The sequence below is a fragment of the Lepeophtheirus salmonis genome, chromosome 3 (assembly GCF_016086655.4).
Source record: "Lepeophtheirus salmonis chromosome 3, UVic_Lsal_1.4, whole genome shotgun sequence".
Lineage (NCBI taxonomy): Eukaryota > Metazoa > Arthropoda > Copepoda > Siphonostomatoida > Caligidae > Lepeophtheirus > Lepeophtheirus salmonis.
Window position 1 is genome coordinate 44,206,696 of NC_052133.2, and position 25,695 is coordinate 44,232,390.

The window sequence follows — 25,695 nt, forward strand, 5'->3', positions numbered from 1 at the left end:
TTAATTAAAAAGACTTTCCCCACATTCTATTTTAGTCCCACTAAATGTGTGATGTTGTCGTCGTTGTTGTTATTGATATTGCTCCTCCTGTTACTTTAACTTGACCCAATAGGTTATACACACACGAGTGACATAACAATCATGTTAATAAAACATAATGCGCCTTTTTCTCTGTGTTGTATATTAAGACTTTCGTCGCTTAATCGATAGCATTTGATTAAATCATATTCATACTTTTGATATGTATAAATATATACTACACTATATTGTATATTAGTAGTAGTGTTGGATTCGAGTCAAAATGTTCGAGCTCGGTCGAGTTTAAGTTTTGAAATTTGAACACTTACTAATTCACAAATTTATGTAGCTTAAGTGATTGAAATTAATTCTTACTCCGACATATTTAAGCATAAACAATTAGTTACAAAACAAAACAAACTTGAGCTCTGTAGCTTACGTACAAGTCCAGAAAATGACACTTGAACGTGATCTACAACTCAGTTGGACGTCTTTTGCTGTGCTCTGCATTATTCTACTATTAGAAAAAAGGGTTGCAAAATAAATTTAGCAGGAAAGTTCTTTAATAACTCTAGAAAGATTGTTTATTCTACAAAGTTTAGCACTTTGTAATAAAATATCTATTTTTGTAGAATAAATTATTTTTAAACTTTTTTTAAAGAACCGTAACCTAAATTATTTTTGTATTTCCATTTATTCCCAATAATATAAAATTCAAGATATATTGGTGATGAAGTCACTGACTGATATCTAAGACGACGTCATTTAACACAGTCAAATTCAATGGTACGTGTTTTTTGCATTGAATTAGTTCATGTCCATCAGATTTAGGATGTGGTGTAAATATTTTTGGACGGACACATCCCTAGTTTTGTCTTTTATGGTACTAGAAATTTGACTCATCACAACATGAATGTTTCGAGTTTTTATACTAATTCGAGTTCAAGGAAGGTGGAATTTTTGATTTAAAAAAATCAATATTTCGGCCGAGGTTGAGTAATTTTCAAAACAATTGTGAGTTGTATTGCGAGTAAAGTCGAGTTTCTTTCTTCGATTTGAGTACTACTCGAATCCAACAATACACTTATACATAGGGCATGTCTTAAATACGGATCCAAAGTACTAGAGGACGGTATCAGTAACTTATATGATACGAAAAGATCCGAGACCCAACCCAGCTTCGGATACACGAACTTATTCAAGATTCAAGAGATTATCCAGTTCTTAAAAAGCATATAGCATAACTTAATTCAGAGCCACATCTATATAAACAGTTTCATCGCGTGGTTATTCCAGACTGCGTTTTTGTGCTAACACAAAATGTAGGCTGCATTTGGTTGTCAGGTGTTGATGTTTATTCTTCTTTTACTCTAATCAGTGTTCTTAACATTGATTGGTTGAATACGAATTAGTTCTTTTTAAGCTGTGAACAATTATCATCCATTATAAAATACTAAATCCATAGTTGTAAGAATTGGCCAACTAATAACTGATTTTAGTACCTTTTTTTTTGTTATGAGAATAATAATTCTAATAATAAATAATAGTTAAGCTATAATAGTAATAACACTGGGTAATTCATTGTTTTGGAATCAGTTATCAGAAAAATATAACCGTAATCCGGATCCTATTTTATTCATGTCGGAACTTTGGGTAAAATATTCACAAAATTTGAGCCAAGTATCCGTCTAATTTTGAATGATTATCAAGAATGATTAAATAATAATAATCATTTTATAGTTGGAAGAATTGTCTTACTACCTACTAAATCTAGGCCTTTTTTCTGTTTCTTTTAGGAGGATAAGTAGCACGATACAGTATAAGTAACGACATGTCTAATTTTATTATAAAAATAATTCTAAAAATAACCAATAAGTATATTTTATTCATTGTTATCAGTAATCAGTAAAAATGTAAACTTCATCCGAATCATATTAATTAAGATCCTAACTTTCTGTCAAATGATGAAAAAAATTTAGACAAATATCTGTTTAATTTTGGTTCAAGATCTGAAAGTTCGGGTACCCAAAATTACCTCGAACATTTACTTCTAAAGATCCGGACCGACGCAGATCCGTCTTATCTTTAACTACAACATACCAACATGCTCATAACATAGACCCCCCTGAACTATTATTCTATTTTTGTTCTTCCAAGAAGAAGAAGAAGATAAGTCAACCCATTCATGTATTATTTCTATACTTATGGAATTTAAGAATTCCTTTGCATTGCCTTTCATTACTGTTCTCTCTCATATTTATCATTGCTCACTTAGTTCGTTTGAAAAATAGTTATAAATAGGTACAAGAAAATGTGGAGAAAAAACTCTTCCACGTGAGACGAGACATTCATTCTTGGACGGACAGGCTATGCCCTTATTATTATTGATGTTGTAAATAGACTACATATATTGTTTCACTGTATTCAGGAACAACACACATTCCCCGGAAGCGAACGTGTAAATATTAGGGTTGTGTTTCGGTCTGAAAATCTTATGATTTTTAAGGGACCGAACTAATTCGTTCAAGAATGGTCTAGATCGATCCCAAAGAAAAAATCTGTGTACATCAGTCACATTTAAGATTATCTCCATACGAGATTTTTGAGATAAATTGTTGATGACGTGAGTTGTATTTCAAAATAGTAAACATCCACCTACAATAACGTCATATGAAGCTAAATGTGTTAAATAAATCATACTTCTACAACACATAAATCAGGATAGGTGAAAAAATTGGTCTATAGATTGAGACCAAAAAGTAGGTACATGGTTTGAAAACAATTATATTTCAGTTTACTGTCTAGGATGACGGCCTTGACCCAAATAACGGTCCAAATCGGTCTAGAAAAAATTTCTTTTTTCGATGATTTAAGAGCTCAAATAAGATTTATGAGATTTACAGGGTTGATTTTTTGTAGTGGGACAATTAATTTAAATTTTAATGAATCAGAAATTTATACGTCGATTGTTATCAAATTCCGTGAAAGATATGTTTTGTAACTCAAAATTCATCATGTATAGTTCCGTTTAGTTGACGAAAAAACAAAAAACGAGGACGAATAAAATGGAGGAACAAAGAAGTGAAATTTGGAAGCTTCTCTCACGCGGTATGTCACCCATGGCAATATCCAAGGAGCTCAGATGCAGCCATATCACTGATTATCGTGCTAGATATATCTTCAGAACAAAAAAATCCAACTAGAACCATGGTCTTGGGGTGTTGGCTACCAAATTTTTGTAGATAGGAAGGACCAGTTCAATGCAGATGTTGACATATAAATTCTTGATAAGAAAGTGCTACCTTGGGACAGAGAAAAGTTTGGGGACAACTATTGTTTCACTCAAGACGGAGCTTCGTATCATCGCGCCGCTAAGACCTAGGCCTGCCTGAGAGACAACTTTCCAGTTTTTTGAGAACTCAAAATATTGCCGCCTCCTCTCCAAACGCGAACCCATTGGGCTAATCTATCTAGACGCTTCGGGAGGAGAAGGTGTGTGTTACTCCTCACAGGAGTGTCTTGAAGCTATTATCAAGAAGGAGTGGACCAACCACAAGTCTGACAACATAGTCAAGGTATGCAAGGGATTTAGGCCAATTATTGAGGCAATCGTTAGAGCTGTGGGATCACATATTGTATGAAAGTTGTACTGAGTATTACAGATGACTTTCCTAAATAAATGTCCTCACAAAACTTCTCGTTTAAATTTTACTCTTGAAAAATTGAAAATAATTATATATGTACCACTAGATAAGATCAACCCTGTATATTAAAACATTGCAAATATCTCGCAAAAATATTCATGTTTTCATAATAATGGAATATAAAACGAACATATAATATTATGAATTAGTTATATAATTTATTTTATTATAAAACAGAGTAATTAAAAAAAGGAAAATCAACCTCAATGACGTCAAAAGGGAACGATTTTACACTCTTTAAGGACCGACAGTGGGACGGGCCTAAACTGGACTGTTGTTCTTAGTCCTAAATATGGACCGATAGCAGGTTTGGTTTTTTTTATTTATTTTTAAATAATATCCAAAAATTATAATTTTTTGAAAAAAATATCAAAAATACATAGCCATACCAAAAAAAAATCAAAAATTATATTTCAAATATTAATTTTTCGGAAAAAAATTTCAAAAATCCACAGCTATTCTCAAAAAATTTCAAAAATCAACAGCTGTTCACAAAAAATTTCAAATATTATATGTTTTGGAAATTAATTTCAAAAGTTCATAACTATTGACAGAATTTTTTTAATTATTATTTATTGGAATTTGGGTGGGTATACAGCCCCTCCAGCCCAAACCCTGCAAACTTCCCTGGATAGGTGACATGACACTACCTTGAATTCAAACATCAAATATTTAATAATGAAATTGACAATTTTAGAGGAGGGGACAATTTGATTAGGATTTTGTATTACACTACTGCGTAGAAAATCGAAACAATAAAAGTGAATATATGTACACTTATTTATCAGAAATGTTTAAGCAAAGGACAGCCTTTAAGTATCCTGTGTACTACTTCAAAAAATCCACCGACTGTTTGACTAAATCTCTTTGCAATTGTAAACAAATAATAATTGATAAAGCTCTGTGGGAATCGGGAATTTAAAGTACTGTAATTAATATTTACTATTAATTAATATAGAGATTAGATAAAGATTTTGAGTCATTACAGAAAAATGCCAATAATTGCAAATTGACATAATATTTGCATTTTCAGGAAGAGTAAAGTAAATAAAATATTTCTTCTTAGACTCCTGAGATGGATAAATAGCTGTGGGTTTTTGAAATTTTTTCCAAAAAAGAATATATTTGAATTTTTTTTTTCCAAAAAATTAAGATTTGAAATTTAATTTTTCAAATATTTTTCCAAAAACTTTTTTAATTTAGTGGATTTTTTTAAATACAAAAACTAAGCCTCCTTCCGCTCCAAAAAAGTAAATACATACAATACTGATAAAAAAGAAACCGTTATTTTCTAATTCCGGATGCAATTTTAATTCAAAACTCAAATTATGTTTTTACTATGTTAGTACACATGTCTACAAGGTTTGTTGACAATATCAGCCATTTGTATTGTCAGTTTGTTTTTGAGAGATCAAAGGATAGACATATTTAGTGTGTTCCACAGTTTTCTGGAAAGAAAAAATCAATTTAGATGATAATTCTTTAAAAACTTTTGGAATAATATTTATTCTGAAAAAATAGTTATTTATTACAAAATGCTAAACTTTTTGAAGAATAAACAATCATTCAATAGTTTTAATAGAATTTTCCCACAAATTGATTATGTCTTTCCAATTTTGTTCAATACGGGCGGGCCAACCGTTATAATTTACCCATTTTAACAAACAGAGCATTGACTACTCTGATTTTGATCCTCAATTATACTTTGAGTCCATCAAGGACTTACACTTATAACTCCACATCAAATCTTCAGTGTTAATCTCCGTCATTTATAAGCACACGGATTAGTTATTTATTTATACTTAGATGTTCACTTTTCAATAAATAAGCAGCACCCCCTTTCTAAGATATATTTCATACCTCTTATATTTTTTGAAATTTTTGTAAAAAAAAATTAACATTTTGTGCACATTAGTAGATTTTTGAAATTATTTTCTAAAAAAATTAATCTTTTGAGAATGGCTATTGATTTTTAAATCTTTTTTTACGGAAGATTTTGTATTTGATTTTTTTTTCCAAAAAACTTAATATTTAAAATTTAATTTCTGAATTTTTTATTAACAACTGTGGATTTTTGAAATTGTTTTCTACAAAAATTAGTTTTTGCAGAATTAGTACTGATTTTTGAAAAAAAAAAAGAAAAAAAATTGAGATTTTTTTTAGATAAATTTAATTTTTCAAATCTTTTCCTAAAAATTCCCAAACTCCCCCTCCCCCAAGATATGGATAACTCTAAATTTTGTACAAATAGCAACCAAAAAATGAGATAAAATACTTTAAATGAATATTTTAGAATCCTGTTGATGATTCAAATTTCATTTGATGGTCGATATAAATATGAAGGATGTAATAATGAATTCTTCTTTTTTAATGAAACCTACTAATTCATATGTATTCTGTGGCAAATTAGATAGTTCAAGGTCCCACTTTTCTTTCACCAGTATAAAAATTATAATGATAGCATCAATTCATAGTCATTTTATTTACCAATATGGTAAATAAAATGCCCGATGTTGTAATTGAATGATTAATTAGAAGTTATGAAAAGAACAAATTTCTTGACTGTTTTTTTATTGTTTTCCACGTCCAGCTTTATTTAAATACGCACAACCTCAACTGATACCAGGAAAAGGAAAAAAAAACAGGGTCTTCCGTATTTTTTCGTATTGCCAACTGTTTATTATTTAGATATTATCATATATATAAATGTTGGATATTATATGCAATATACATACAGCGTGGGGCCGTTGTTTAACATTGAAATTAGAGCACCAACAACACCTGCTAATTTATTATATAATTGGAAATTGTTCACAGCTTCAAAAAAATGTGAATTCAAATTCAACCAATCAACGTTCAAAACACTGATTTGGAGGGGGGGGGAAGCAAAGAATCGACAGCTAACAACAAAATACACAGCATTAGTGTATTAGTGAGTTGACACCGGGATAAATATTAAAAAATAAGTTATTACTTTGTGTCCTCAGACAACGACATAGAGATACATTATATAATCACTTATCTTCGAGTATATATAGGAGCAACTTTATTGTTTTAACTGAGCACACATTTCAAGACGTAGATAATTCTATAAAGAGATATATTTTTAAATAGTCATTTAGTCGGAACATGACTCAAAAACATGGCGCATATCTTAATTAATCATCCTTAAATAAACATCAATTTTCCACGGTACAAGTATACGTACATTATTAAATAACTAAAAAGAATGTACTACCATGTGGTCCTTATAGCTTATAGGTAAGGAGGAGAAGGGAAGCAGATTGATTGAATTAATCATAATTAGATTCAAACCCTTAAGTCATACTTATGTATAAACATGAGACACTTTAATCCCATGCCCCGAAACTCAAGGAGCCCACTGATAAGCTATAAAGCTGCATTTTTTGCTATTTATCAATAAGCTGATAAGGCCAACAAATATTTTCAGCCTGGGGATCTATCATTGGGTTAAGACGGGCCGGTGAATATAATATCAGGGGTGTGCAAAAGGGGGCCATTACTCCTCCCCATTTTTGAGAATTTATAATTATCCCATAGCCGCAAAAATAATGTCATTTCGTTTCATTATAGTTATTGTTAGTATCGTGTCGGCCCAATTTTTTGAAGCTCATTCTAGGTCAGTCTCAGTCAAGGACTGGTCCTTAAATATAACTGAATAACATTAATTAATAAGGAAAAACACATCAATGACGTATAAAAGGATCGAGTTTTCCATTTATTTTTAAAGGACTACAGTGTGGAACTCGCCCATAAATAAGGTCCACTTTCAAAAACAGTTTGGAAAGCTTGCTGTTGCATTGAATAAAACTAGCAGAGTTAGATCAGAGTATACAAAAATGTATTTGTGCATGAAGAAAAAAAAGTAGGTATTTGATGACGGAGTCAATTTGGCATATTTTATACAACTCCACAAGATATAGAGTTGAATAAAAGAAGAATTAATAATAATTTTTATCAACGTAGTGAATTTGTGTTGGATGACAACTCATGAAGACGCGACGCGACACGATACTTCTCCTTACGTCGTATTACAAAATGTAATCCCCACCTTAAATACTACGACTCTGATACAATTCAATCAGTTCCTAATAACTGTCCTAAGTGATTGGTTATAGCTTCTACCATCAATATTCATGAGTCGATTACGCCGTTACCTTCATTCTATATCCCAAACTTTCCTCCAAAAAGAAACAGAAAAAAGGCCCAAAATCCGTTGGTCGTAGTTAGCCAATACTTTCCAACTATATAATTCTTATTCAATAAATGCTGGGAATTACAGTAATACCTTGAAATACGAAGCTCGTAAGTAAAAGCAAGTTGTCACATAAGGAATAACTTTTAAAAAGTCGTGCTTAAACCAGCTCAAGCTTTCCGTCGTCAATTCTTAGCCAGCTCATATCCATATAAAAAAAAACTTGTGTGTCACGTTGTTACCTTTATTGTATCACGCAACCTTTTCTCGGACAGAAAAAATGACCAAAATCAGTTGGTAGTTAGCCAATTTTTTACGACTATGAAACTTTTATTTAATTATTGTTGGAAATTGTTTTTGCTTATAAAGGACTTAATTCTACTTCAACCAACTGACGTTTAGAACACTGATTAGAAGAACATAAGTACAAACATCGACAACTAACAACAAAAAAAAGAGTATATTTATGCTCATTTTTGCTTAGAATCCAGCTAGTTTGTCAAAAATCGTATGTTGAGGGACTGGCATCTCAAAGTATTACTGTAATCTAAATAAGGGCTCATTTAAATTCAACCAATCAACCTTTAAAACACTCCTAAGGGGGAAGAAGTAGAATCATCGACAGCTGACAGCGAAATAAAATGTAAATGGGTATGTTAGTAAGATAACGCTGTGTATACAGGGTGGTCTAGATAAATTAGGGGGGTATTTAAGGTTTATAAAAGAGCAAACCTGGTGCGGATCCAGCTTTACCATTGTACTGGTAATGAAATTCTTCAAGGGTTTCACAAACAAATGATACATGGCACAAGCCTCATGCTCGACCCTCCCCCAGAGGTCTGAGCTGTTTGCAGGCCAAAAATCGGGGCTCCGAAAGTGAGGACATTTTGTGACCAAGACATCCTGCACTTTTTTTTTGCCTTGTGGGCCGGTGAACTGTCTTGTTGGAAGGTGTAATTTCTTCCTGGGACTTCTCCATCCATCCATGGAATGTAAATTAAAAGTCCAGAACCAGTACAATGACAAACCTGGATCCCCACGAGGTCACCCAGCCTGCAAAAGCTTTTGGTACCGTGTGGCCGAGGTTATCAAGAAAGGCGGATCTCACTATCAATGATTGAAGGTCTTAAGTGTAGCTTTTAAATAACAAAAAAAAAAAAAGTATGGTTTTACACCATCTAGTTCTTTCGATATAAGCCTTTAAAGAGTATCCTTATTGACCTGGACCACCCTGTATAGAAGCAAACAATATTAACATCTACTCAGAAAATGAATTTATTTGTTTTATAAGTTATTCGATATTTCCGCCAGGTGGGATCGGGAATGAGGTATCATGTCATACCTATAACTTATAACATCCCTACATAAAAAAATATATTAATCTAATGCTTATTAAGATGTAGTTATCCTTGTTTGTTTCTTTAAAATATACATAGGACATAATATTTATACATAAAAGGCTTTTGTTATTAAGACCACATAAAATACCTGGGTAACTCAAACGAATATGTACCTAATTATATACCTAAATAAATGTTGATTAGGACATCTATCTTCCCTAAGTAGTACGAGTGTCATTAATCAACACATACTACAAATAGTTTCATAAAAATACACAATAACAACAACATCATCAAAAGTCTATGTTCGTCACGTATTTAATACTTATGTTTAAAATATGTATGCTAATTTCAAAACACATTATAATAGTGTTGTATCGACTCAAGTCGAGTCGAGTCGTTCAGGATCGACACAGATCGTTCAATTGAAAAAGGAAAAAAGAAAGATAGAACATTAAGTAGCAACACATATTGCCCCTGACAACTGTCCACTTATTAATTTTCTAATAATTCTCAGCTATTGTACCTACATTGACTGTTTTTATTCCTTCAATATTGTTTTAGTTATGTCTTGATTGAAACGAAAAATTAGATCAGTAATAGGCTAAGGAAGTGCCGCTGGAACATAGGGGTAATTGCCCCCTTACTGTTGGGGAATTTTTATAGTTGTTACAAGGGGGAAAAAATTGTATTTTCTAAAAAAAATCAAACGTCATAATTTTGGGGAAAAAAAAAATTAAGTTCCTATTCAAATTTGCCATTTACAAAAAAACAAAAAGATTACATAAAATTGTCAAAAAAGCAAAGCCCCCAACACAGAAACGTTAGTAGAAATACAAGGTTATACCGTAACGCGTTTATGAATTATGTTTGACTTACACCACGCTTTTTAATAGTGACGTCATAGAATAAGATTGGTTGTGTGTTTTGCCAAGATCTGTCAGTCTTGCCAGCAGTCGGTACGATACATCAAATTGAAAAAATCTATCAAGACCGATTAGATGATGGTCTAACCTTGTATTTCTATTAACCTGACTATAAATAAATATTTTTGTTAGTGTCCTGCCCCCCCCCTAAAAAAAAAAAAAAAAAACTGATCACGTCACCGTGATAAATTTGACATCCCCATTTGCAAACCCATTCTGGCACCTGTTGGCTGAGGTAAGATATTTACAAAGAGGTTTCTAGAGGTGTATTCTTAAAGGTTGAAGAGGAAGCATAAAAGGAATGAAGTTGGTATCCTGGATGGGAGATAAGTCGCAGAATCTCAATATATTCATCATATATCTTGAAATTACAATTCTATGTCGACGTGAGGGAACCATATTGACGAACATTTTTACCAACATCTCCTAGTAATTAGTGTGTAATCAGTCTAAAAAAACTAAAAAGATTGTAGTCCTATCCAGTCCATTTAAAATTTGCCAGGCCTAGATCCGCTCCTTATCGGTCTTTAATGGTAACTGTAACATCTAAAACTACGTAATTACTACTCTACGTTATTTGAGTCGCTATAGTTATATCATTATTCATTATCTCTTTCAATGAGACAAGATACCTGTAGGAGATGTTTGACTAGAACGTATTATTACATATTCTAGCTATCATTTATTATTTTCTTATATTCTTCCATCCTAGCTAGGAGTGAAGAAAATAAAAGATAGTTAGGATCGTAGGACCGACTAATCGGTTCTTACGACCGTTGAATGGTAAAAAAGATCAGACCGATATAAAAAAAAGACTGAAAAGGGGGAGGCTGATTAGGAAATCAGTCCTAAGACCGATCCAACGCTAATAGCTTACCAGTAGCGTCGTTATCCCATTGGGGGAAGGGACTTGAACACCATCCCCAAAAGAAAAGAAAATATCGTATTTTACTATATATACAATAAACCTATTTATAAAAGTAATTATATTACAGTGTTGATTATTTTTGGGGCTAAGCCCCCCCACAAATGATGAAAGCTGACAACGCCCCTCATAACTACCATACTTGTATTAATTGGAATCCTTAAAATTAGTATAAAATCTCTAATAACTCATGGATGAAAATCTATCAAATCTCATTTGAGGTCTATAAATTGGTTAAATTGTGATTTGACTATAAAATCATTTAGGGACATCGTGCCACGAAACTTAAAACATCATTTGAGGACGTTTAGTGATTAAAAAATCTGACTTATTTGAATTTGAAAATCGACTCACCTTTTGAGTCGATACAACACTAGCACATTATAATTAATTATTATTATAAAAAATATCCAGTGACATGGATTTGCTATCAAACAGGGATTAAAATACGTTGTTATGCATGTTTAAATATCCTCGAAGCATTCATCAAATATATAGGACCTATTAATAATATATGTATGTAATAGGAAGGATCTCTACTCCGATTGGAAAAACAAGGTATAGGTATGTTAAAAACAGGGGTAGGATGTCACGGATATGTAAGTATAATTAAAACACATGAGACTTACATCAATCTAACTTTATTATTATTATGTATTGAGTTGTTAAAATAAATTGAGACTCACACTCTTGTAATATCCTCGTCGGCTTTTCTAAAACTGAAATTTCATTTCAAGACAAGGATGATGGAATTTTCCCCCCTTACCCTTACTCTTCTCTCTCTTTCTAGCTTTGCTTCGTATTACATACTTACTTACTTTCAAAAACGTATATTATGTTTATGTAGTGTTCTTAGAACACTGTTCTATATTGTATCTACTTCAATCTTTCTCTACTCTGATTTTGCTGGCACAGGTGAAATTGTGTGCGATTACTTGAGTTAGTAACTTGACTACTGCTTGACACAGTAATGTATTTACTATATCGTACATATTTCATTGGCAAAACATAAGGGGTTAAAAAAGACTTTTGTTCCTTCACAAGGATTGCTTCAAGGAAAAATATGTAGGTACCTAAGTATGACATGAGTCATAGAAGCAAATAACATGACCTTATGAGGTATGTATATTGTTTTACATACAGGGTCCGACCTTTACTTAACAGCCTACACGATTTTTTTCAATAAATGGATTGGTTCCTAAACTAATCATCCGACTTTAATAAAAAACCAACGCCAAATGAAAGCTGAATTTTGTATTATTATTCAATATAACCACCTTTGGCGCGAATAACTGGCTCGGCTCGACCTCAGAAACGGAAGCAGTTCTTGATGACAGTCTTCTTTGGTAGATTCCGAAATTCCTCACGAATCCTGGACATCAGCTAGGATTTTGTGTTGCAGGAAGATCCATTAGTGTAACGTTTAACTGTGATTAACAGAAAGAAGGAGTTTGCAGTTGAGGTCCGGTGAGTTAGGAGGCAAAATCATGGGTCTAACAAAATATTGCTAATCCTTTACCACACACTTCCTAGTCAGCTTCAGCTTTTGTCAGAACAGTTGAAATCCTTAGCAATGGCCATCATCAATGATTTTTTTTTTTTTTTTTCAAATTTGATGAAATCCTGATCCCTCTGGCAGTCTGACCCCATATTGTGATCAACACGCATTGCTTTTGATTAATAATCTCCTCCAGACTATTCCAGTTAGATCCTAACTTTCCAGACAAAGTACCTGTTTAGATTTAACAAGTATTCAATCTCAACATCGTCTCGTCCGACGTGGTCGAAGCAAGGACACTCAACGATTGTTGCACGATTGTGGAACATATACTTCGTTGATCTATGCCATTATTTTATTTGACGCCAATACTTCTGGCAAACCGCCAAAACGACAAACAACGTTCAATCTTTGTATGCGCATGTGTCAAAGGTGCTCAAAGTTCGTTGTTAAGCTACGGCCGTACGCTGTACTATGTATTAGGTTTTATCATTTCTCAGAAAATACATTTTTAAATTACGAGACCCCATTAGCAAATAATAAAAAAATACAGTGAAATTTATATATGTTAAAGCATGGATTTCTCAACCCATAGTTAAAGAGATAATACAATTTAAGCAAGTATTTCCCAAACATTCTCATTTCCTTCATTTTTATCATTATCAGACATAGTAAATGGATAGTTAAATAGTATGCGATTAACAAGCTAATTTTTAGTGGCACGGAATGTTGTATAATTATGAAATACACAACTTGACCCACGGCCCAAAAGTCAACTTGTGCATCACTAGAATCCTTGTAATTATTTTAATAAAAATATGATACATCTGATGTCACAAATCATACTACCTCTAGACATATTATATTCAAAATATGGAGCTTTTGTCCGGATATGGAACAGTTTATTAATCATTTACCTAATACATCAATAATGTGTGAGCGTTTAGGGTTGATTTATATATATTTTATATGAAGCTTATACTATGAAATAATTAAATAGAGAAGATAACAGTAGGAGTAAAATCCCGGAAAACGAGATCCCGAAAGAGAAACCCAACTATGCATCTATACTATATCCTTTTAGGTTCACAAATTACATAATTATTACAAACACGTTTAATTATAATCAATTATTATATATACAAAATGTAAATATCCAAGAAGTCAGGAATGCAAAGAATCGAAGAAATTTCAGGTTTCTATTAACAAGAATTCTCTGAAGAACTCAAGTACTATTTATTTTATTCAAATACTAAAACTTTGTACATCGTAGAAGCCTATACAATTAAGAAATAAAATCATATAGTAATAAAGAAATTTTTGTAATAATATATATCTAGGTTTTCTGCCATGGAACTTTCGGTGGTGCTTTTTTTTTTTTTTTTTTTTTTTTTTTTTTACATTTTTTCATAAGTATTTACATATCCACAGTCCGTACACGTTTCTGAGTATTCATCCTTGTCCTCATCATACACTTCTTCACCAAAGGTATGAGTGTGAATGCCTTCGTCAATTTTTCTCGTAAAGAGAGAACCCCTGACCTTCATTCTTAATTCTTTTATCTTTTTATCAAACTTCCTTTTCTTCATTATATTTTTACGCCCCTCCATTTTTGCAATCTCTTCTTCAAGGGCTTCCTCACTGCCCCATACGTCTATTGCTCTACTTTCAACTTGATATCTCAGGTATAGCTTCATTTCTCCCCATCGGGGATTGTGAGGATTCTTCTTTATGATGAATTTTAAGGGAGGTTCTCGACGATCCAGGTCACAGTCTTTTAGAAGGAATATCTTTTTGGCTTCCGTTTTCGTTATCAATCGATTGTGATCTGATTAATGACCAAAGAAAATGGGTATCTCACTCATCCCCAACATATTCTGAATCCCTGACTTTTAGAGCCACTTTAAATTTACCCCAGTACAACAACAAGATGAAATTTATATCATATAAACCGTAACGCTTATGAAAAAACAGTGTGCATCATTTGAACTCATGATCATTAATTAGGACATAATATGAATAATCATTCTTATCCAACACATGTACAAGAAACATTATTCATTATGCATTTTCGTCAAGTGAAGCAGTTATAATTTAACTTTTTACTCCACATACAAAAGTGTATGTAATGTTTATTAAATTAAGCAAATAACTCTGAACATATATAGAATACTTTGAATTGTGAATTAACATTGACAGAGTTGTTTAAATAATTATCACAACTTTTTATGCTGAACCTCTATAAAAGAAAAGAAGACTGATTATATCGAATTAGTTGATGAATCCATACAAAAAGTATTTCCTAATGCAAGATATATCCCTTGTTTTTTGTAGGCTACTAGTAATAAAATAGTGATAAACAATATGGATCTTAGAAGAATTACACACCAATTCAAAAATGCTCAAATACATGTAGTTGTACTATGAAAATTGAACCTTCATGAGCTTTGAAAAAAGAGAGGCTAATAATTTTGTAAAAAATCATAGCGAAAATAAAGCTAGCTCAAATGAATACCAATTTAATTTAAAGTTATAAAATAAACATTTATACTGTTTGATAATAGTGATATGCTTTAAGAAAGAAGTTTGTAAGACATGAATAGGCAAATGTATTGCAAAATTTAAACTAATTATGATTTAAATTATTATTTCAAATATTTTTTGTACTAAGAAAAGACAACCTAAAGGCTTCTCTTTTATTTAATTAAAAAATATTTAAATTAGTACAATTTTATAGATGGATTTTTTCCATTATTTCTGATAATAAATCAGTTTATTTGTAATGTATCCACTCATTGGGCAAATATTGTCTCTAAAATATATAATAACTATAATTAACATTTTAGTAAATAACTACTTATCAGTTAATTTTGTATTAAGAGAATAATAATAAATAAATAAAGTTCTTGTTATTTTATAAGACATTTAAACAAGATTTTTTTTCATTTAGTTTATCTACCAATTTTATAGCGATTCTACTAATAGGGTATTCACTCAATTACTGTTAACTATAATTAGAATGCTTATATTACTACATTTAAATCGAAACAGATATATCATCGTAATAAGAGTCCCTGAGCACTCCCTAAAGACTCGAGCGTAATTCACTTCCACATAAGTTTATTTTGTTAATAAAAATTATATTTTTAATTAACGATACTACGATAGCTAACGGTAATTGTGTAAATAGTCTAAACTTAAAAATTACAAACATTATATAATGTCTTTTGTAAGTAAAACTGCACAATTTGAGTGGATTTCTTTATGTTGCATGCATACAAAAAAGGGTACAAACAAGACGTCAACTGAGCTCATTTTCTATGGCTATAAATCATTACTGATAAATGGTGCGTCAAAATAGATCCATTTGAAACAAAAATCAAGAAAAGAAGAAAATCCCAACTTATTCTTTTACTTCATATTTCTAAATACTGGGCAATATATTTGAGCCAATTATAGGCTTTGTATTCAAACTTGTGGGATGAGTTAAGTTACCAAATAAGTTTCGCTATAGCTTAAAACCTTTATTTGATTTAAGAGGCTGAAAGAAATCCTGATGTACCTCTTTCAAATAATATAAATAATTTTCTCATTTTTTTTTTTTATGTGAGGATCAATTTTCGCTACTCTACGTTGATTTATAGGTCCTCCCAAAAAGTTAATAGGAATAATTGATAATTCGTCAAAGAAAACATTTTTAAGAGACGTAATTTTAACTTGCTTTTGTGTTGACATGCCATATATAGTGAACTGAGAGCCAAATTATTGTAACTCAAATATTTACTTTTACATAATTAAGCTTGGAAACTCCGTTTTTTCAGTATGAATAATTGTTTTCCAATTTTGAGAATAAAATAGAACTGATAAATTTATTAAAACAGTCTATTTCTTTGTTCCGACATTCAATCTCCTATAATTTAATATTAAATATTTCTAGGATGTCATATAGACAATAACACAAATATTTTTAATTTTCGAGTTACAACAATAGAGCCCTCAAACATCAATATTTAAAATACTTAAAAATCAGTAATGGATAAAACTAAAAGGCTCTAAATGATTAGATCAATATAAGAGGGATAGCAGAATATGGAGATTCTAAAGATGATGGAGGGAATACCATTTTCTTTGCATCCATCACACACATAATGTCCAAAAGTGGTAAAGAGATAAGATTCGGAAAAGTTCTCTTCGCAGTCAATACATTCCGGCATTCCGTCTCCTATAAATGGAGCCGGTCTTCCCTCAACTTCTATTGAGTCATGCACCTTCGCATCGGAATCCTCTTCAGGAGGAATGAAAAATCCTGCACCGGAATCATTTTCCTTCGTCCTCTCATCCTTGATCTTTTCTCGTGCCAATTTAAGAGCAAGGGCCTTGCGGCGATTCCGTTCAATTTTATCCTTTTGAACCAAAGAGAGGGAAGATGATGCTGATACAGAGGACTGGGACTCCTCCTGGGATGCTACTATAGCCTCAAAGTCCTCGTCGTCCGCATCCTCAAACATGGTAAGTCCGTCAAAGTTATAAAAAGTCGCGTCTATTGACTATTTGAGGTTTGTTATTGTTGATATGATACAGAGAAAAAAAAAGAGAGAAGAAACAAAAATGACGTCATTGGTGATACTTATTCAATGTAATACAGCTAATACTAAAGGACACTAGGGAGTCCTTTATATAATACTTATTCTATGAACTTATGAAATGTCTTGTACTTATATAATATATGTTATTACATTAGGGAAGACTGAGGGTACTTATTCAAAAATATATTTTCTTAAAAATACATTAAATATAATTTATTTGTATTCAACAGCATTAAATTTAGTAGGATCTCATTTCGTCCGACGTGATAAACAATACAAAAAAACTTGTACGAAATGTAAATAATATATTCTGAATCTAAACTATTCCATTAACCTACTCCTCCATACAAATTAATGATTAACACAATTAAAACATTGGATTTGAACAAAGTAGTAGTAAGATTGTATATCCAATTGGGTGTTTTTAAAGAGCAGATAAAGGTACACATTAGGATTTTTTCTACCAGAGTCTTGTTATTCCGGTATTTATCAAGGTTTTACATTGTTTAAGATTCACTTGAGAGAAAGTTTATAATTTATGCTATAGTGCAAATTATGTGAATCGACAAAAAATGATGCCCAAAGTAGAAAACATTCATAAGAGATGAATATTCAATTATAAATTCATCTTCTAACGTACGGAAAACATGGATAGGTTTAGAATATTTTACGAATGTAAGGCAAGACTAGTTCAAAATTTATTTTTTCTTCATAAAACATAAAGCAAATATCCTAAATTTCACAGTACTTATTAATTATTAATAACTAGATATCTCATTCCGAAATTGATAAATTTTTTTGTCATGAAATGAGAAGCCCTAATAATAAGTAACAAATCTGAGCTAAATTGATAGTTTGACGACAAACAAATTGACATTTTGTTTCACTTTCATAAGTAAGGAAGAAGTGTGAAACCTATTTTGATCTCTACTACGATACTTTACAATATTTGAAAACTAAATAGTTTTTTTTTTCTGAAGAATCTGAAGTGGATAGAGAAAAACTAGTGCTATGAGGCACAAAAAAAATTTTATAATGTTATTTTGTACAATGTCAAACAAACAAAAATCAAATCAAATATCATTAAAAATGAAGTAAAATAGTAAATATATTAATACAACGGTAGTTTTGAGGTAATAGCGGATTGAATTTGTAATACCATCAATCAATTTCCGTTATTGACGGTATTTGTAATGTATATATGTAAACTTAATTAATAATGGCGCATATTACCGTTATTTGAATAGTAGTAAAAAATATTACCTATAAGGTATCACTCTTTAAATGAATAGAATCACTTCATTATAGAAGGTTAATGCTACACATAGAAAGGTTAATTATTAGTAATGTAAATCCTGTGATTCTTTTAGCTGCCCCATCTTTTTGGAATTAGTAATCTGAAGAATGAATTTTCCATTCCTTGGCAGTTGTCATTATTATTCAATTCTTTAGTAGAAAACATCCTTTCCTAAATATATTCAAACCCTGATTGAACCTTTGTGTGTGCTAATAAAATACCCTAAGGATTTATTGTGAGTTATAATTGTAAATTCTTGTAAGACTAAGAGTAGAATCGAGGATCGATATAAGAGTAATTCTATAAAATATCCTTGTTTATTTCCTTCCTCCCTTGTCACAGCTAATTGTAGCTGATAAAATGAAACGTGATGAGCATTATTAATGAGTTTTAATACAATCTGGAGGGGCACAAGATCCAATCAAGCAAATTGGTGAAAACATCATTTTTTATGACAAATTCCTGTTGGTAAACTCATATGGTCTTTGGTCAATTATAAAACAGTAATAGTTTGTCGGCGTTGTAGTTTTATACCAATATCACGTGGTATTTTATTTAACTCTTACCTTTTGGGCTATCATTTCAAACCCCCAAAAATGGTTTTTGTGGCGAAAATGATGGATTCCCTTCACGTTCACTGCTCAAAATCAAAGTAGATATTGTTAAAAGATTTTATAAATTTAATCGTCAAAAAATAATATAAATAATTATCTAAACTGATGAATTTGCCATTCAAAATTAATGTATCAACTTCAAATCGGATTTGTACAAGATTATATAGTATGTTTCATTCAAATAATATTATATCCTCCATTGAACTTTGAATAACAATGTAATTAATTCATGACGATGATAATGTAAATACTTATATGTTATTTGCCGAACAGAAAGGGATATAAATCTTCATACAGACTGTATCGATTATTCATATCTACAATTCAGAAGTTTAGAAAGATCAAAATATTGTTATTTTAAGTAATTGCATATAATTGAGCAGATAGTTAGTAAAGTCTAATGTATTTATGCACGGAGTTGAATGGATTGGGAATTAGAATAAGTATTATAAAAATAATATGAAATATTCCTCCATTAATGTTGCATAAATATATGTAACTAATTTATTGGGATAAACAAGATTCTTATACTTGGTGGCGAAATAGAACAGCCTGAAATCATCAGGCAGACTGTATCGATTTCCAATATCCCCATTCCTGTGCTTAAAAGGATAAATATAATGTAACTAGGTACATTCAGTTCCAATGAAGTAATAATTATGACTTATGTGTGCTGGGAGTCAGTAGAGTCACACGGATTTACTCACAAAGTCTGTTTGTAGTACAGAAAATATCTATATTTATCTATAATTTGGAGTCGCAAATTTTAGATTAGCTGTAAATTCGGAGCCGAGATCTTAATTTAAGAGTTTGGAATGATATTTTATGATCTTGGTTCTGAATCCAAACATTTGAAATATGCAACTCCAAATCCATTTGACTAATTGTGCAAATACACTCGGCTATACCGACCTTATGAATTAATCACATGAGTATTGAAAGATCAATCGAATAATAATACTTCATATTAATTAATTATTTGAATGAAACCTACTACATAATGATCTTGTACAAACACGAACTGAAGTTGATATTTATTTTTGAAAAACAAATATATCAGCTTAAATGATTAATTTAATAATTTTTTAAACACTTACCTTAGAAAACCCTTGAGCATAAAATCTACTTTGATTTTGAGTTGTAAACCTTAAATCAATCCATCATTTTTTGCTCAAAAACAATTTTTCAGGATTTCAAATATTACCCCAAAAATGGAAGAGTTTCTTTATAATTGTTAAAGCTCATATGAGTTTACCAAGTCGAATTTCTCCAAAAAAAAAGTAATGTTTTTTACCACAACAGGTTGTGCTCCTCCAGATAGTATTATAACTCATTGGAATTATTCTTCCTCTTCTCCAAAACATTCCTTGAATTGTCACAGTTACCATGTTGATTTTAGGTTTCTTTTTTTATTAAATGTACATTGTACACAGGATTTTTATCAATATTAATTATATCAAAAGTTATTTTTTCCACTACAGAGTATTTAGAGGATTACATGTGGATATCAATGTAGACCACATTTGGTACACATGTAGTTTTAGATAAACTTTTTCAAAGGATCATGATGAAATAGGTATTATTAACATCATGTTCAATATTTGAATTAAAAATACTTTTTTGGATATGAATTGTAGTATAAAGTTAACTTTAAAGGCCTAAGAGATCAAATTAAGTTCGAAGTTAGACACAGATTAACATGTCCACCAGTTAGGAGTGTGATATAAAAAGATCCTCCGAGATCAACGTGGTATAAAAAAAAAAAATTTGATGTTTAATAATTATGAGTAAAAGTATGCTAGATCTATTTATGTAGGCGAATATTTATGAAGCATTTTCGTTAATGGTATTATGAATAATGAGTGATACCTGATAGGCAGTGCTCGAGTTATGGGGGGATGCCATCCCCCATTCAATAAAAATGGTTTAAAATCATCACTATTGATATATGTTCATTTATAGCTATATATATTCACATAATGCGTTAAAATTGCAGTTTAATCAAAATTTTCTCGGGGGATAGGTAGCGGTAATTGCGTACTTACATACGTGATTAATTAGAGAAAGGGAATGAATGCCATTATATTACAATTAAAGTTAAGATAAATTCACTTACGTTTATATATGAGAGACTATGTCAGCGACGTGTTCAAAACACATATAATCTTATAATAAATATATTACATATAACTAAGTGTACACTGTGTGGAAGTGAAAACAATTATTTTATGAAGAAAATACAGAGGGAACAATGAATGTACATTGTTCATAATATATATATAACAGGTTTTTTGATAAAATAAAATTTAGTTCAAACTTTGAGATAATTAAAATAAATATGACTCTATCATATTTGTATAGATATTTTTTACTCTATTAGCCTTGAAGTTCTCAGATTAAGCCAAAGATAACTAAGATTATTTATGTCCACACAAAATCAATTGAACCTACAAACATCCCCTTAATACACCGTTTTTGAAAGTGAAGGGGCCCATGAACCAATAGTTGAAGTTTATAAAGAACTTTTTTTGCTGTTATATCAATTATAATTGCATATTTTAGAAATATGGGAGAACCCTGTTGTGAGGGCCAACCCCTCTTTTAACAATGAAGTAAGATTGTCATTCAGATATTTTGATATAGTAGATTAAATTATATAACTAAGTAAATATTTTAATTGTTCGTTTTAAATTGCATTATAATGAAAACATGAATACTTTTTGCTAGATAACTAATACTTTCATAATACATAGGTATATTTTATTTGGGTTAATAAACCATCAACATTTTTAGGAAGAATTCCAAAGACCGACAGTTAAGGACCGGCCCTGAGGCTGTACTGGACTAGACTAAATAAATAAGGACCGACACATTTTAAACTCTATAACTAGACTGCCTCCACAAATTCCCCTTTTTATCGCTGAATTAACACGGTGAATTATGAGAAGAGAAGAAAAAGTATCTTTTCCCAGAATATACTGTATACATGAATTATTAATATATCTCCTCAAGCCATCGGGCACGTTTTCTACTTTGTTTTAAAGCTTTAGTTCTACCAAGCTGGGATATATATATATATAAATCTTTTTTGTTTTAATCAGTAGGATCCTGGGCTTTAGCCCAGGGAACCCTAGTATTGAAGCGAACCTGGTTGCTATCTAAAAGTGGGTTCTAGGATGTTACACCCCGGCAGTTTCGCCCTGGGGAAGTTTCGCCCTCATACATATATATTATAGCATAAATGTATCTTCTGCATATAATTTAAGATTTAAAATTAGTCTCCCCCCAATTAAAGTAATTTGCAATGCATTTTTGCACTCAGTTTTGTAACATGAGTGCATTTAATTCAATTTTAATATATTTTAAAATAGAACAAATCAAACAGTTCGAATTCATTATAATAAGAAACAACAATTATTTCATATTAATTACTCAAATGCTATAATTTCATAATTAATTACGAAGGACTTCAAGTTGAAGCAAAGGAAGACCTTAAAGTATATATGGAAAATATATTTATGATATAATATATGTATGAGGGCGAAACTTCCCAGGGTGAAACTTTCGGTCACGCTAAAAATGATATGGATAATTTAGAGAACTACTTGTCATTGCCATAACTAGTATTGTGTCAGTCCAAATTTATTCGATCCAGTTCATTCTAGGGTTACCAACTTTTTGAAAAATAAATAAGGGACACCTCATGTTGGGTAGGGGCAGGACAGGTTCATTTTTTCTAAATACGGGACGATTCCGTATTACAAGTGACGGTTGGCAACCCTAGCTCAGTCTTAGAACCGGTCCTATCAGTCCTTGGGAGTGGTGCTTAGGATTGTCAGTAATGAAATTGATTTTTTAAAAATAAATAAAGTTGAGTGACGTCATCTAGAACCGAAGTTTATAAGTTTTAGGACTAAATGAGACGTAACTAATTAGGTCCTGAATAAGGACCGACACAACACTGGTCATAACTACACAGGAGCATTAGAGAACCGTGTATGACCAAAACGAGATTTGCTTCCTCTCTCCAACTGAAATATAAATCTAATTTTCATTTTATGCTACTAAAATTGCAGAATTGACTGTACAATATGTGCTTAATAGTCATTTATTTGTATATGTGCCTCCAGACTACAGAGAGGGGGGTCATAACTCATAACATAAATAATTATGTTAAATAATTTTAAAAAAAAAGATATTAATTTCAAATTTTGGGCTTTTATACAAAAAAAGTTATCAAATAATATAAAGAATATAAAAATAAAAATATCATCGCAAGCTAGTGAAACCACGAATAGAAATCTTAGTCTCGGCCCTGGGTCATTCTAGAATTATTGTATATAGGCCTGATTACGGGAATTTTACTTGTGATGAGGATAATGCAATGATTGAATACTTTTGAATGGTATACAATTTTATAATTTTTTGATAAAAATTGTATTCTATGACAGATTATTAACAAGGTTGTGCCCTGATCGGTCTAGTAGTTCAAGTGGGTCCGTATCTTGAACCGCTAGAACTGGAACCGACAAAGTCGAACCGAGCCCGCAATATATTACTTATGGGTCTCGGTTCTTGTGCTTTTGTTCCTATATAGAATATATAAAGAAAATGCAATATATATTATAAAAAATAAATTAGCTTTAATCAATAAATCAATTTCCTTAGTTTTTTTTTTCTGCAATTGCAGCGTTTTGCAATGATTTTTTTACGTCGCTAGGGTGATACAGTTGTATCTGAGTTCCAAATTGATAAGGGCTTCTTATGGATCTGAAAAAGAAGTTTTAAGCGACAGACGGTGTAAATAAAAGGGGAAAGGAGAGGGGTAAATTATGGATGTAGGTTCAGCTTCTAAGCATGTCGCCCGATAATATTTCTTAAGACAGGGTTTCCCAAACTTTACTATGCCAAGGCCCCCCTACACTAATACATTTTTAGTTGAGGCCCCTTTATACAAAACATTTGTGCTATATATGTGTAGACTTAAAGCAATTCTCAATTTTCCATCTTCCTGCGCCTCCCTAGCCTTCCCTTACGTCCCCCATTGTCTTAAGCAACCTTAGTTTTCAGGGGCCCTGCTGAAACTTGAGAGAACTACGCACCCAGCGTGTAAGGTAGCTATATCCCTGTTTGTATCTAATATAATTTCCTGTCCGGAATTTTCCAGCAACGCCCCTTGTTTTAAGTGCCTCTTACCAAACTAAGCATGTATAAAAAAGAACCGAGACCGAAGACAGGATCAGAGACTGTTAAAGCTGAACCTATATGGCAACCGTTGAAATGAAAGAATCGGGACCGATAGAATCGCTGAACCTGAACCGTGCACAACCTTAAGTTTTAAGTTAAGTTCAAATGCCCACAGTTACATTACTCTTAAATAACATTAATAGTTCAAAATGAAATGTGATCCTTTGTTAATAGATGGTAATGATTAAAATGATGGATGTATTAATTAAATAAAGCGTAATGCGAAGTAAAAATTGTAACTTGTACAATCTGTTTATACAAGTTACAACTTGTACAGAGATTGTATACAGGTTGTATATAACATACTACTCTTTTAAAGAAAGCAAGCATGATTTAGATAATTATTTTACAAGTTGTATCGTATACTATCATATAAGTATCATTCATAAAGCGAGTGTCGAGTAATATGATATTATTGACGCAGACACAAAGCGGGTAACTCCTCAAAAATAATGCTAATAAAATTTCTATGAATGACGTATTTTCCCCTTTAGGGCATAATCAATTAACCTTGGTATATATTTAATATGTATCTATATATAAAACCAGTACCAATTTAAAATATGTGTATATAGTCCACATATTTCTTTATAAGGAATACAAAACATGGCAAGCCAAAAATTAGTAAATTGATGTCGGAAAACAAAATATTTATCAAATCTCAACCCAAGTCGAGAATATTAAAAATCTACGTATAAAAATCTATGAAATTTAATCAAAATGTAGATAGTAAATATTAGTGTTGGATTCAATTAAAAAATTTAGGGTTCCACCGAGTTCGAGTTTTTGAAAAATTTTAAATACTTGGTGTTTCATTGAAATCTGAACACTTACTAATTCAATAATTAATTAAGGTTGAGTGATAGAAATTAATCAAAATTTCGATATGTAAAAGCATAAATAATTATTTACAAAACAAAAAAAACCTGAGCTATAAATTTAAAATTAATTTGCTTATATACAAGTCGAGAAAATGAAACTTGAACGTGAACACGAATTTCCATTCGCGTCTCCAGGACCACTGTTACACCGTCAGCAAGTCGAAAACGTTAGAGGAAGAAGGGGCTCTGTCAAAAAGACCAAACTGGATCCGGAGGTGTTAAAGAAAACAGACCAGGCTTATCCTCTCAAGTCCATAAGGGCCCATGCAAGAGATCTCGGGGTTCAAACCAGACTGTCCAGAGAGCTATCAAAAAAGTGAGCGGAAAGAGCCTTGTGAAGGTAGAGAGGCCACTTTTGACACCAGGAATGAAAGAAACCTATCTCCTCCGTTGCAAGACTATTTTGAATAAGTCATTTGATTTCTTGCGAACTCTTTTTTTGG

At 31.4% G+C, this 25,695-nt stretch overlaps 2 protein-coding genes across 19 annotated transcripts in view; both read right to left on the reverse strand.

Annotated features, from left to right (window-relative positions):
• Positions 1-25,695, reverse strand: part of AMPdeam (AMP deaminase) — a 94,815-nt gene that overhangs the window by 20,146 nt on the left and 48,974 nt on the right. For 4 of the 18 annotated variants that reach the window (XM_071887432.1, XM_071887430.1, XM_071887424.1 and 1 more), the window contains exon 1: positions 11,759-11,850. The exons of 4 other annotated variants lie outside the window; for them this stretch is intronic. The gene's annotated coding sequence lies outside the window, so the exon portion shown is untranslated. Of the gene's footprint in view, positions 1-23; positions 147-11,758; positions 11,992-25,695 lie in introns of those variants that run through there. 10 more of the 18 variants (XM_071887437.1, XM_040709376.2, XM_040709374.2 and 7 more) reach the window with 5 other exon arrangements.
• Positions 13,570-21,347, reverse strand: Xpac (DNA repair protein complementing XP-A cells homolog Xpac). The gene is made up of 3 exons (XM_071887439.1): positions 21,241-21,347; positions 16,748-17,174; positions 13,570-14,455 (listed from the first exon to the last, which is right to left on the reverse strand). Exons 2-3 carry the CDS (start codon positions 17,133-17,135, stop codon positions 14,025-14,027), a joined length of 819 nt encoding a protein of 272 aa, XP_071743540.1. The 5' UTR covers positions 17,136-17,174; positions 21,241-21,347; the 3' UTR covers positions 13,570-14,024.